Raw genomic sequence first — 13,879 nt, 5'->3', positions numbered from 1 at the left:
CATCGGGTGTCGAAGTATCCTCAGAAATGAATAGTGGATGCATATTGTCAGCTAACAAATAGTAGGTGAAGTTCAAAGTAAGAGGCCCCACAGGCTATTTGTCATAGTGAGACCGACTCCGAAGAGGATGATGATGTAGTTGGGGCATGTTCACATCGGTGTAACACAATGTCGCCTCGGGTTACTGAAAATGATGATGTTCCCTCGAAAGAGACAAAGATGGAAGAAGCGAATGCTCATATTTGTAGGGCCAAAGGTTTAATGTATATTGATGTGAAGATCAATGGAAAGCCAATCAGGGCTATGGTGAATACCGGTGCTACCCACAACTATCTTGCATGGACCGAAGTAGAGCGACTCGGACTTGTTCTAAAAAAGGGTAGTGAGAAAGTCAAAACAATTAACTCCGCTGCTCCGCCAATAGCTGGAATGACGAAATATGTGTTGATCAAAACATGTCCTTTCGAGGGAAGGACAAATTTATCTGCAATTCAAATGGATGATTTCAAACTTATTCTAGGATTGAAATTTCTTCGAGATACTAAGACAGCAGTGTTGTCATATTTCGATTCGTTAATGATGATGGGTAATAAGCCGTGTGTCATCCCTACACAAGCTGGGAGGATGGGCGAGAAGAGTATCTCAGCCATGCAATTAAGTAAGAGTTTCAAGATAAATGAACCTTGTTTTTTGTGCACTCTTCAATTAGAAGAGATCGAAGAGGCGATTGGTCCTATTCCAAAACCCGTTAAAAGGCTCATTCGAGAATTTGAGGACATCCATGTCGGACGAATTACCAAAGAAATTACCACTAGGAAGGATGATTGATCATGAAATTAAACTTATTCCAGGTGCCAAACCTCCCGCCAGGGTACCATACCGTATGTCTCAGCCTGAGCTTGAAAAGCTTAGGAAGCAATTGGGAGAAATGTTGGAGAGTAGAATCATTGTGCCTGCGAAGTCATCATACGGAGCTCTTGTGTTGTTTCAGAAAAATGCCGATGGTTCTCTTAGAATGTGCTGTGACTATTGGGTCTTGAATAAGATCACTGTAAAGAATAGATATCCTATCCCGCTGGTTGCAGATTGCTTTGATCGATTGAGTCGGGCAAATTATTACACAAAAATTGATCTTAGGTCTGAATACTGGCAAGTTCGAATCAAGGAGGGAGATGAAGCAAATACTACAGTGGTAACCAGATATGGAGCCTTTGAATTTAAAGTGATGCCTTTTGGTTTCACAAATGCTCCAGCAACGTTTTGTACTATGATGAATCAGGTACTCCACGAGTTCTTAGATAATTTTTATGTGGTGTACTTGGAGGACATAGTAATCCATAGGGGGCATCTTGGAGAGGAACGCACTTGTGCACTACTGCTACGTGCATACTACTGGCCTCAAATGTGGGATGACGTTGCAAACTATGTAAAATCTGTCTTATTTGTTAGCAAGATAAGGCAGATCATCAGAAAAGGAGGACTTGCTGGAGTCCCTTTCCGTCTAGACCCAACCATTTGAAAGTGTATCGATGGACTACATTATTTGATTGCCAAAAGTTGAGGATTTTGGCACTATCATCGTTGTGGTAGACTGTCTATCAAAATACACGACTTTCATTGCAGCGCCTAAGTATGTATCCGTGAAAGAGACAGCTCAACTCTTCTTCAAACATATTGTCAAATACTGGGGACTGTCTAAAGACATCGTCAGTGATCTAGATTCTCGTTTCACTGGCATATTTTGGATTGAGTTGTTCAAACTTCTTGGTTCAACTTTGAGCATGAGTTCTAGTTTTCACCCATAATCTGATGGACAGACAGAGCGCTTCAATTCTATGCTCAAAGAATATCTTCGACGCTTTATCTCTACTTCGCAGAAAAACTGGGTAAAACTTTTGGATGAGACTCAGATTTGCTTCAATGCCCAAAAGAGCTTTTCCACCAATAAGAGTCCTTTTGAGATTGTTACTGTCCAGCAACCGCTACTTCATCATACAGTGGATATCGAACAAAGTACCAAATCTCGTCAAGCGAAGAATTTTAAAGAGTGGAAACGAAATATTGAAATTGCTCGGAGTTATCTTGATAAAGCTAAAAAATAGTACAAAAAGTCTGCAGATCTAAAGCGTCTTTTCCTTGAATTTAATGTTGGAGATCTGGTAATGGTTAAGGTTCCCGACAGAAATGTGTACAAATCGACAAGAGAGAAGGACTCAAGATTGGCGCCAAAATATATTGGACCATTACCCATCTTGAAGAGGATTGGAAGAGTCGCATACAGAGTTGAACTCCCTTCATGGTGTAAAATTCACAAGGTCCTTCACGTTAATATACTGAAGCCATACTTTGCAGATAAGGAGGACGCATCTAGAAATGAGCTAAAACGACCTGTGTTTGAACTGAAGAAAGCTCGAAAGAAGGTTGTTGAAGCTATTCTTGACCATCGAATCACTCGAGCTTCTAGAAAAGATCATCAAGAGTACTTGGTCAAATGGATTGGATGTAGCAGCGAGAAGAATACTTGGGAAAGAGAAAAGGACCTTGGACATATCATGTATTGATGGCACTGAGGACGTCGCTAAAACAAATGGGGGAGAATGTCAAGGACCGCAGCTTTACTTAGCCCCTTGACACAATCGCAGCCGCAGTTTTCCCAACTTCGATCGCACATTGTAAATATTAGTTCAAGTTTGAGTTGTTATTTGCTTTTTATTGTAATAGTTATTTCAGTTGTAAAATAGTTTTTATATTAGTAAACGTTTAGTATGATTCCTCGCCATTTAAACATCTACTCTTGTCACTTAGGTTTTTGTTCAGAATGCTATTATATGGGGTATTAGTCATTCAAAAATCTTTCAAACTCACTGGTGTCCGCCCCCTGCACCAGCAATTGTAATTTTCTGCTTTCGTCAATTGTAATATTCAGCTTTCATCAATCAATGTTCAATTTACTTTCAATGTATTCGAAATCTCTGTTGTAAGCTTTCTACAAAATTGTAATCAAATTTTCTTTCGTCTCGACGGGATCGAGAAAAGGCGGAAGATAGTCTAGCGGAGCAAACTACTGCCGCACGGTGTCCCTTTCTGTGCCAAAAAGAAAGGTACCCCGTGAAAGTTGGTATCAAAACTGCGACTCGCAACCCTCGATAAGAAAGCTATGGATCCAATTACATCCCACACCACTGAGGTGAGAGAGCCTCAAAAGAAGAGTACTACAAAACAGCACGTGGATGCGCTTGATGAGACAACTACTAGGTTGCGCTATGATGTGGACGATCTCAAGGAAAAAGTCGAGATGGCAGAATCCTAGATTCATGGATTACACATCCAACTGGATGAAAGCCAAAGGGCTTGCGCAACAATGACTGAAACTATTGCAATCATTCCTTATCTGCAGGATGAAATGGAAGCGTTGAGAGCTCAATTATGAGTACTCCAATTTGCAGTGGGCAATGGGCAAGATCCCGTACCTCAGTATGCTCCTAAACTCAGAATTCCTGAACCGTGTACTTACGGAGGGACACGTGATGCAAAAGAAGTCGAAAACTTCTTGTTTGACAAGGAACAGTACTTTCTCGCAATTTCGATCGAAGACGAAGCAAGAAAAGTAACCACAGCTACCATGTATCTGGGTGGAGATGCAAAATTATGATGGCGAACCAAATATGCTGATATTTAGGCCAACATGGTCCAAATAGATTCTTGGGATCTCCTCAAGGAAGCGATCAGATCACAATTTTTCTCAAAAAATGTCGAATATCAGGCTCAGCGGGCACTTCGAGACCTGAAACATGCAAGCTCTATCAGGGAGTATGTGAAAGCCTTTTCAGGGCATATGCTGAATATTCGAGATATGAGGAAAAAGGATAAGCTCTTCACCTTTATGGAAGGGTTGAAACAGTGGACGCGCACGGAACTTAAAAGACAGAAGGTTACTCGAGATTTGTCATACATCATTTTCATCCCCATGAGAAATGTGAATGATTGGATGGGACAAGGTATGAAGAAGCAATCAAGGCTTCTTGACAATTGCTATTTTGCTATGATGGTTGAGTCTATGGGAATTGCAAGTGCAAGTGACCTTTATCAATTAGGGTTTTAAATGGATTGGATTTGTCCGATCCGATTAGTTAAGAATAATTATTCTATTCGATTCAATAATCTAATGGATATTTGATTGTTAAATCCATATCCGATTTACTATGTTATCGGGTATTCGATCTGATAACTCGAACCAAAATTTAAAAAATTTAAAAGATAAATTTTTTATATTAATCAACTTCTAAGCCAAGAATTAAGAAGCCCAAATATCTTCTTACCCAATTCTTGGCCCACCTATTTATAGATTGTAAATTTTATGATATTCTAGTGAATATCCGATGTGGGAAGAGAAGTCGGGAATAATGAAATTAACTCCAACCATTGGTTCCTTTGGTTGTTTAATTTATAATAAAATAAATTAATTATTATTTTTATCTTATTTTAATTAATAAAAAATTTAAATCTCTTCAAATATTTCAATTAACAATATTATATTATTCTTATTATTATATAATATTATTTATTATTTGAAATGTATGAGTAGAGTATAATACAAGTTTCAAAATGGAAAAAATTATGTGTAATAAATTATGTAATAATATATAAAATATATTATATCATTATAATAAGTTGGATTGGGTTGTTATTGGATCGGATTGACATATTTACATATTTGCTTCATTTAGTTAACGGATTATCGAATTCGGAACTTTATCAGGTTATCAGACCGAAACTCTAAATTCATCTCCCATTTATTTTATCAATTTCGGATCAAAATCCAATACATTGACAGCCCTATTATCAATCACCAACTTTGGATAAGTGCGGCGAGGTAAGTGACAGTGATGAATCAGTCACCCTCGTTGTCGACACATGGAGGGGAAAAGCCTGTCCAAGATTTTAGATTGCCTTGTGCACCTTGAACTCTACAAATACATCTGCAAAGTTAAGGTACATGAAATCTAGAATTTTAGCCAAAACTCTCAACTTGCCTCCATACACCCAAATTTTATCATCAGACTTGATTGTCTGAGTACACACGATCATTATACCTCCCATTGGAGCTACAATCTTACATTCTAATGTTATTTTGGTGCTAGTACCACAAAGGTGGACAAAAAGGTGATCGATTTCTGTTGACCTTAGGGACGGAAAGAGGAGATAAAGTAAAATGGCAAAATAATGATAATAATAATAGAAGATGAAATGCTAACACAGAGAACATGGATACGAGGGAAGTGACATTTTTTCTGTCCAAAAATTTTTAAAATAAGCATTACAAATGAAAGTATGCAGAAGGGCGTTATCATATAACGGTTGCTGTTCCAATATTCCAAACTAAGATTTATTCATTTTCAGATTAAACTTAACAATTCGATTAGGGCTCAATTTGGGAATATTGGTCCTGAAACTATCTTACAAGCATGGCTGGCTAGTGGCTAAGTTTATAAATCCTCTTGGCGGCTTGGCCAAGTACTAAGAAACGCCATTGCTCATAGCTGATTTCAACTTGAGAGGAAGATAAGTGGGACCAGATGATCAGAAATTATTACCAGCCTTACAATCGAAAATTAAATTAAAACAAAGATTCAAGAAATGAAGCTACAAACCTGCGTCACAAATTTGACAAGATTTTTCGATAGAGAAAACTGTGAAGCAGCCAACAAAAATCACCATGGCTGCAACTTCAACAGCATCACATCTTCTCTTTTCAAGTTCCCAATCCATCATCTCTCGATTCCCCCCCTTCCAGCTATGCGGTTTGGATGCCAAGACCCTCCATGGTGGCCCGAGGAAGAGGACGAGGGTGGCAAGTGGTGGAGGAGTCCGGTGCATGGCAGTGACCACGGAGGCGGAGAAAAAGAAGAAGACTGGTTATGAGATTAAGACATTGACTAACTGGCTGTTGATGCAAGAACAGGCTGGTACTATTGATGCTGAACTCACTATAGTACTTTCGAGTATTTCAACTGCGTGTAAGCAGATTGCTTCTCTAGTTCAAAGGGCTAGCATTTCTAACCTCACTGGAATTCAAGGCGCTGTTAATGTGCAAGGAGAGGATCAGAAAAAGCTTGATGTCATCTCCAACGAGGTCCGTGTCCGTGTTAAAGACTAAATTTGAATAAACGTCTAATATAATCCCTCTAAATGCTTGAACTTTTAGATATAACAACGTGACTAGGTATTAGAGCGTGTATAATCCATTTATGAAATATTGTGCAATGAGGCAAAAATGAATCTGACTCCCACATTATGGGTGCATTGGAACACTAAATTTAAATTAATAAACGGTAATATCTCTATTAGTTTAAGCTTTTAGAAACTGATTTACTAGTATGTCATTAGCACAATTTAAATTAATTTTGATGGGCTTTTAAGGCCTGAAATGCACAATAATTTGATGAAGGTGGGGTTGATTTGTTTTAATTAGGTGTTCTCTAATTGCTTGAGGTCAAGTGGAAGGACAGGAATCATAGCATCTGAGGAAGAAGATGTGCCAGTGGCTGTGGAGGAGAGTTATTCGGGCAACTACATTGTCGTTTTTGACCCTCTTGATGGATCATCCAACATTGATGCTGCTGTATCCACTGGCTCTATTTTCGGAATTTACAGCCCAAATGATGAGTGCCTAGCAGACATTGACGATATTGCCACGGTATGTCATTTAATTAATGACAATTTTGCACGTATTGGACGTTAGATTGAGAAATGAATATGATTGCCACTGTTTTAACAGGTTAAGCTTTTATATAAAATGTGGTTCGATCTAATCACATACATATAGGCTTGAGTTCTGTTTTTGTACCAGAGACTGAAATAAGTAAAACCTACCTAAAATAAGAATTTTTTACCATCTGATTTGTTGCAGCTCGACAATATGGAACAGAGGTGTGTTGTGAATGTTTGTCAACCTGGAAATAATCTTCTTGCAGCAGGCTATTGCATGTACTCAAGCTCTGTGATTTTCGTGATCACCTTAGGAAATGGTGTATATGCATTCACGTTGGACCCCATGTTTGGGGAGTTTGTGCTTACTCAAGAGAAAATTCTGATACCAAAGGCTGGAAAGATTTATGCTTTTAATGAAGGCAACTACCAGTTGTGGGATGATAAATTGAAGAAGTATATTGATGATCTTAAGGATCCTGGTCCGAGTGGCAAACCTTATTCTGCTAGATACATTGGTAGTTTGGTTGGTGATTTTCATAGGACTTTGTTATACGGTGGGATTTACGGGTATCCTAGAGACAAAAAGAGCAAAAATGGGAAGCTGAGGCTTTTGTACGAGTGTGCACCGATGAGCTTCATCGTTGAACAAGCTGGCGGAAAAGGATCAGATGGGCAAAACAGAGTCCTTGATATTCTACCAACTGAGGTATGTCAAATGATACTAGGAAATTTGATCTCTGTTGTAAATTGTTTCCATTTTAGTCCTCAGGTTTAATCTTTTATTGAATTTTTGTGCAGATACATCTACGAGTGCCATTGTACATTGGAAGTACTGAAGAGGTGGAGAAATTGGAGAAATATTTGGCTTAATTACAATGTAATTGTGGATAAGGTTTAATTTTTGCTAATATAGTTTATTCCCAAGTCTTCAAGAAGAAATTCCAGTAAAATTTTGGAAAGTCTTTCATATAGTAAAGAGTTTATTCTCAAGACTGCAATGTTTTTCAGCACTTTATTTTTGAACAGACAAATTGACATGATTTGAAAGTACGAGAAAGTAGTCATGATTCAGATAATCTTTCGTAAAATTGGAAAAAAAAACTGTTATAAATTGTTTTAGCCATCATCATTGTCTAGCCTTTTCATACAAATCATCCACCAATAATTAAGCTTTACGGTTATTGTAGGTCATTTTAGTATTTATGAATATTTGAAAATACTAGTTTGTGAAAAATTGTAATAATCTCGATCAATCTTCTAGTTAACTCTCATAGGTCTAAAATTGCAATTATGAGCTTATTTGGTAGAGATTTTGTTAATTGATTTTTTGACCGTTAGAGAAGAGAAAAGAATTCAAAAATGACGACTGAAATAGTGAAATAACGGTCAAAAAATTGATTTTAATTGACTTAACATATCTACCAAACAAGCGCCATATAACATCCTTACCTTTACACAATTATCAATTTATCATCACTGATATGCAATCAATACTCAACAAGGATGGCTGCAACCAGAATTGAACAAAGTTAAATGATTCATCATCCATTAATGATAATGACCTAACAAATTACTATAACTTTACATAATGCTGGAAAATAAGGAACCTAAAACTGAATGTCAGCATAAATTTTGTTGGGAGTTCTGAACCGGTACCAAGTCAGTATAAAAAATCGTCTGTAGTGTTGTCCAGTCAGTTTCAGGTAGACAAATTCTTTTGATCCAACGAGCTATGTTTTTTAGCTGCAAATGGAGCAAATAATCTAAGCCTAAATATGCATCATACATTTGAAAGGGAACTGAAAAGGCTGATCTTAGATTAAAAATTACCAGGACTCGTGAGTTTGATACGGTTAGTGACAGATTTCGGAGTGGCAACAGGATCTGGACCTTCTGGTGTTTGATAGAGTATGAAAACAAATTTAGTGTTACATAATCAAGACGTGACCGCATGAATATGTGTAAAGCATGAGTAACTACCTGATAAATTTGTGTTCTCTGGAAGAATTCCCTTAGTAGTAGACAAAAGTGTGACATAACTTAATATCCTGATGTATGAGGTGATCTGCCATCAATATACGGAGTTTAGGTAACTAAGAAAAATTAACTGACAAGGTTTTTCATAGAGAAAGAACAGTTTACCCCGAACAGGAATCTGGAGTGTAAATGGTTGCTTGCTGTGAAGAAAAATCAAGTCCTTCAACACCAAGATCAAAGTCAACTAGCAGTTCAGAAAGATTAAAGTCTAAACCCAAAGCATCCAAATTCGGAAAATCCAAGTCAAAGATATCTCCTTCCCTGTCAGATTCAGATGTTGAGGTACCGTCAGGTGTTTGGTTCTCTGCAATTACGGGCATATCAGAAGCACCAAAATCTAGCCTTCCTTTAGCATGGTCCCTCTTGTTAGACCTTGTCAAGTTTGTCTTAACTGGTGAGTTAGTTGAAATGCAGCGATTTTTCTCTATTCTATAGTAGGTTATTTGTTTGGCAGGGCTGACTAGAATTGTCTCAGAAGAGATTATGGTGCAGTCAGTGGATGTGATTTGTTGAGGAGTAACATCTTCATTGGAAGTAGCAGTAACCAACGGAGAAATTGATTTGTCAGTTTCAGAGGAAGATGCCCGTGTAGGTGTTTTGGGAATGGAGGAATTAGATGGAGCGGATGGAATATTCTGATTGAACAAACACTTGACAACATTAGATCCTTGAACTAGTGAACCACCAGGACCGTTGTCATCCTGCAACTGAACTGCAGAACCTTCTAAGGAACTTCCTTGTTTCGCTTCTGCATTGCTTAGTTGTGGAGGTATGTTTGCATCTGCAAATAAAAAAGACAGTTAACGAGCACCAAGACAATTGTAAGTATAATAAAATATGGAGGCCAACTTCTGGGAAAGTTTACCTTTGGTTTGTATTCGCCTGCTACATCTCTTAGCAGTTAAAGCATCTGAGACGTCTCTGCATTTTTTCCTTTTAGAAGCGGTCTGATTTGTAATCGGGGTAGAGAACTTTATGGGATCTCTTTGAGTGCTGGAGGGCCAGGATACAGACATCATAGCTGAAGTGTTGTACATGGGATAACAACCTAATGATAACAATAGATACTATGTAAGATACATTATAATTTCAGTGGCCTTCATAAGAGAACAATGAATCCATGCCAATTTAATTTCAATTGCATATTATATGTAGTAAAAATACAAAAGAAGAAACATTTCTCAGTTTCCTGATGGACATTGTTAAGAATATCAAATTTTTATAGGACTGGTGATTGTGTCTCTAGATGAAGGATAAAGAATGTAACCAAGTATCTCAATATTTAATCCCAAACCTACAAAGCAAGACCATAAGTTTCTCCATGCTTCGTTGCAAAATAGAGTTTTGTATCCTTAAAAGCAGAAAAAAGCTTAATCAATAAACTCAATGCACAGCCACAATTGAAAAATGATTTTCAGATCCCATTGCAGTTTAAGTTCAAACATCCGAAATGCCATTGTGCAAGCAGATTGAAGAAAGTGTTACAGGGTTTGAACAACGTTTTCTAGTTAATTGTTTTCGGCAATTTATATTAACTGACTCGTAAAACTAATTAGAGCAGAAAAGAGAAACCCCCGATGAAAATTAAAACTCTAGATCTGCTAAGAAATTTTCATCGGGGGTGAATTCTGTCTCGAATAATAAATCATACCATAAAATGATTTAAACGGAGTTCAGTAAGTCATAAAACGTTACCTGCAGGCGTCGTAACTGTGGGATCGGACGTAGAAACTATAGTCCCCGACTGTACTATTTTCTGAGATGCCACAGCTGTTGGCTGCACCGGCAGTGGAGGAGTAACAACATTATTTCCGGTAGCATTATAAGCATTCATTACATCCTGCATGCCCGTTAGCAATTTCTGAAGCTTCAATTTCTCCTGCTCCAAACGGCACCGTTCTTGATCCAACAACACTTTCTGCTCCTTCAACGTTATGTATTCATCCAGTATTGCCCCCAAACTCAACAAACTCTTCGGCGCCTGAAGCACAAAATGAACAAAAAAAAAAAAAACCATCACAAATCTTCAGAGCAAAACACTATACATCCCTCGAAAGCGATAAATTACTAAAAGATTTACTTCTTGAACTGGAGATTTGGCAATCAAATGGGAGGCTTCGGAGCGGAAAGTTGAGCGAGTATTTATGTAATTGTTGTCCGATAGGTAACGATCGACGATGAATGCGACCTGAACCGGAGTTACCTTGCCTTTGCCTATCAATTCAGGTTTTCTTGATTTGTTCTGCTTCCCCATTTTTACTTCTCTCTCTACAATGTGGAGAAGCAGAGTATTGAGAGAGAAACATATGCAGATTTGGAATCGGAGTGACAGGTAAGAGTGTAGGAGGAAGATGGAAACAAAATGGAGGGAGCATTTGAAAATTTTCCCTCGCTGTGTTTGTCATTTTTAATCACTTGGTAAGAGCAAATTTACCTGGTTTCGAGCCTTCTCTGAAAAAGTCGAAATAAAAATCACATAATCATTTCTGGTCAAATCATATATTGTGTGGAACTTATAATTACTGCTCACTTAACAACACAATTTAAAAGATGTGTAGAGGAAATTACACAAAGAGATTGTTTGGGAGTGATTTTTTCTCTTAAAAAATTGATTTTTTGATCATTATTTCACTATTTCAGTTGTCATATTTGACTTTTTTCTCACGTGTGGACCCCACTTTTCCCCCAACGATCAAAAAATCAATTCTCAAAATCACTCCTAAATAGGTTAAATACTAAAAACTTTCAAATTCAAAATTCAGGGTGAAATTTATTTATGCAAAAATTAGATATTATATATAATAATTAATCCATCCAATTCAATTGAAACCCTATTCATTTCGCCCATTTTCAAATTTCACAACCCCGTCTCTTCTTCTCTCTTCTCTTCATCGGCTTCTTTCTTTTCGATGCCGTCAACCCATTCAAACACTACAACGGTGATGAAGGGATGCGTCAGTGTGGGGAGGTGACATTACTATGAATGCAGCGTCGCGATATTGTAGTTCTTGTTCTCTTTTTCGATATGCAGAAGTGGTTTGGGCTCGTATCTACCTTCTTTCTCTTCAACACTGCAACCGATGCGAAGGAGATGCTTCAGTTGCGCGCGTGGGGGGAGGCGACATTTGCGAAGTTGCCGTTCCGATCTGCACTTTTGGAGAGGGAGTTTTGATCAGGCGGCGATAGGGATCTGTGGCGATTTTGTCTGAGGTGCTGGTGAGGTGTTGATGGTGGTGGCCACCAATCGACGATGGTGCTTTGTTGGCGACGCTGCAGCAGCTTCTTTATGTAGCATGAATGTGGGTGGTGTTTGTGACCTTGGCGGGTAACAATGTGGTGATGGTGGTGTGGGGATCTAGGTAGGACAGTGGTGTGGGTGGCGTTGGTGACCTCGATGACTTGTTGTTTTTGAGTCCCTTTTGGCAGTTTTTTTGTTGTTGTCTATGGTGTTTTGGTGGTGTGTGGTGGTGTTTTTGCAGTTTGTGGTGATTGTTAGTGGTGGCGGTGCGCTGTAGACGTGGTGTGATGTGGTGCAGTTGATTGTTGTGTTTTGATGGTCATGGTGGTGTTGTGGCGGGGCAGGGTGGGGCATAATAGTGATTGTGACCAGCTATTGGTGGTGGATTGGAATCGATAATGGAGTATTTGGTATATGTGACCAATAATTTGGTCTATGACATTAAAATTTGTTGAACTGTGACAAAAAATTAATCTGTGACCTTAAAATTTGATAATCTATGACTAAAAAATAATCTGTGACTTATAAAATTTTTGATTTGTAACCTCGTAATAATCTGTGACCTATAAAATTTTTGATTTGTGACTTTGATATAACCTGTGACTAATCAATTTGATGATATGTGACCAGTAAATAAATCTGTGACCTATAATTATAAATATGTGACTATTAATCGTATAAATGTAATTTTATTATCTTTATTTAGTAAATATTTTTAATTAATTACATATGTACCTTAATTTTGAAATTTTAAACTATCTACCTGATTTTTGAATTGGTGTGAACAATACACCTGAAAAAATGAATTTTTCCCTAATGTGTAATAGATAATCATTTAAATTATAATTTAATAACCCACCAAACATGCATCTAACTTTTACGAGGCTGTCGAACGCTCAAAGCACCAACAAACTTCTTATTATTTTGTTTATTTTTCGATAGAAACAATTTTGCATCCATAACAATTGGAATCAGAGACACGTATGAATATGTAGCTGGAGCAATAAGTGGAACATAGATAAATTATTCTAATATTTGGAGCAAGGAGTGGAACATTTAGTTAAGATATTTTTTGATCTATTAAATGCAAAAATGCAATTTTCATCTAGCAATCAAGATTGCAATGAAATATTTTCAATACTAACACGAACAATAAAATTTTAATTGATGTTTTCATGAACACGTGAAGCCATTTTTCGCCACACTTTCAAGAATGCGTGACATACAAGATTGAGGGTAGTGCAAATGATGATGTGATGTAGGTGAAATCATAAACTAGAATATTACGGGATCACAATTGCATATTCACGCATAAATTAAGGAATGGTTGAATATTTAAAAAGGAACATTTTCCAATTATTTTTAATAAATATTCATAAACAAAATGCTTACACAAGAAAAGTAGGAAAGAAAACCTATTTGATGAGGATTAAAATTAAATTTTTAGTCGATTTTGATAAAAATTAATGAAATATGTGATTGAAAAATAGTGAACTCATAAAATGTGTGATTAAAAGTTTTTGACTTTGACTTTGACTTAATGGATTTTAATTTCTACAAGGAACTAAAGTAAAAGCTAAAGACTAGTATTCCTTATTAAAGTGGAATAATCAAGTAAAGATAAAAAGTGGAAAAGAAAAAGACAAAAATCAATAAATTAATTATCCTAATCACAACAAAATATTAAGCTCTGTTTTATAATCATTCTTTCAATATTCTTTTTTGTATTTTCATACATATTTTTAACTATACATCCTCACGATAAAATATTTTTTATGTAAATTTTTTTTTTCACTTCTTATTTACACATTCTCCAAAAAATTATCATTCAAAAACCAATTCTACACCCAAAAAAAAAAAAAAAACGCTCAGATAGGGGCTAAATTAAATCCA

General features: G+C 36.9%; 2 protein-coding genes across 2 annotated transcripts; one reads left to right on the top strand and one right to left on the bottom strand.

Moving 5' to 3' along the window:
• The first annotated feature begins 5,634 nt into the window (after window positions 1-5,634).
• On the top strand, window positions 5,635-7,701 carry LOC111404075 (fructose-1,6-bisphosphatase 1, chloroplastic-like). Its single transcript, XM_023032805.1, has 4 exons — window positions 5,635-6,133; window positions 6,473-6,697; window positions 6,911-7,417; window positions 7,510-7,701. The coding sequence occupies exons 1-4, from the start codon at window positions 5,717-5,719 to the stop codon at window positions 7,579-7,581; spliced, it is 1,221 nt and encodes a 406-aa protein (XP_022888573.1). The 5' UTR covers window positions 5,635-5,716; the 3' UTR covers window positions 7,582-7,701.
• A 427-nt stretch (window positions 7,702-8,128) lies between these two features.
• Window positions 8,129-11,194, bottom strand: LOC111404074. Its single transcript, XM_023032804.1, has 7 exons — window positions 10,829-11,194; window positions 10,444-10,729; window positions 9,614-9,796; window positions 8,854-9,529; window positions 8,692-8,776; window positions 8,542-8,604; window positions 8,129-8,454 (listed from the first exon to the last, which is right to left on the bottom strand). The coding sequence occupies exons 1-5, from the start codon at window positions 11,000-11,002 to the stop codon at window positions 8,752-8,754; spliced, it is 1,344 nt and encodes a 447-aa protein (XP_022888572.1). The 5' UTR covers window positions 11,003-11,194; the 3' UTR covers window positions 8,129-8,454; window positions 8,542-8,604; window positions 8,692-8,751.
• Window positions 11,195-13,879: the final 2,685 nt, after the last annotated feature.

The sequence above is a fragment of the Olea europaea genome, chromosome 11, assembly GCF_002742605.1.
Source record: "Olea europaea var. sylvestris chromosome 11, O_europaea_v1, whole genome shotgun sequence".
NCBI lineage: Eukaryota > Viridiplantae > Streptophyta > Magnoliopsida > Lamiales > Oleaceae > Olea > Olea europaea.
The sequence above is the reverse complement of the archived record's forward strand: the minus strand, read 5'-3'. Positions and strand labels throughout refer to the sequence as shown.

What these genes read in the sequence shown, in the direction of transcription:
- LOC111404075 (XM_023032805.1), top strand. Translation starts at nt 5,717, where the DNA reads ATGGCTGCAACTTCAACAGCATCACATCTTCTCTTTTCAAGTTCCCAA. An exon ending in TTGATGTCATCTCCAACGAG is followed by an intron (nt 6,134 to 6,472) that starts GTCCGTGTCCGT and finishes TGTTTTAATTAG; the next exon opens with GTGTTCTCTAATTGCTTGAG. An exon ending in ACATTGACGATATTGCCACG is followed by an intron (nt 6,698 to 6,910) that starts GTATGTCATTTA and finishes GATTTGTTGCAG; the next exon opens with CTCGACAATATGGAACAGAG.
- LOC111404074 (XM_023032804.1), bottom strand. Translation starts at nt 11,002, where the DNA reads ATGGGGAAGCAGAACAAATCAAGAAAACCTGAATTGATAGGCAAAGGC. An exon ending in CAGGCGAATACAAACCAAAG is followed by an intron (nt 9,530 to 9,613) that starts GTAAACTTTCCC and finishes TTTTATTTGCAG; the next exon opens with ATGCAAACATACCTCCACAA. An exon ending in ACTCCAGATTCCTGTTCGGG is followed by an intron (nt 8,777 to 8,853) that starts GTAAACTGTTCT and finishes TATTGATGGCAG; the next exon opens with ATCACCTCATACATCAGGAT.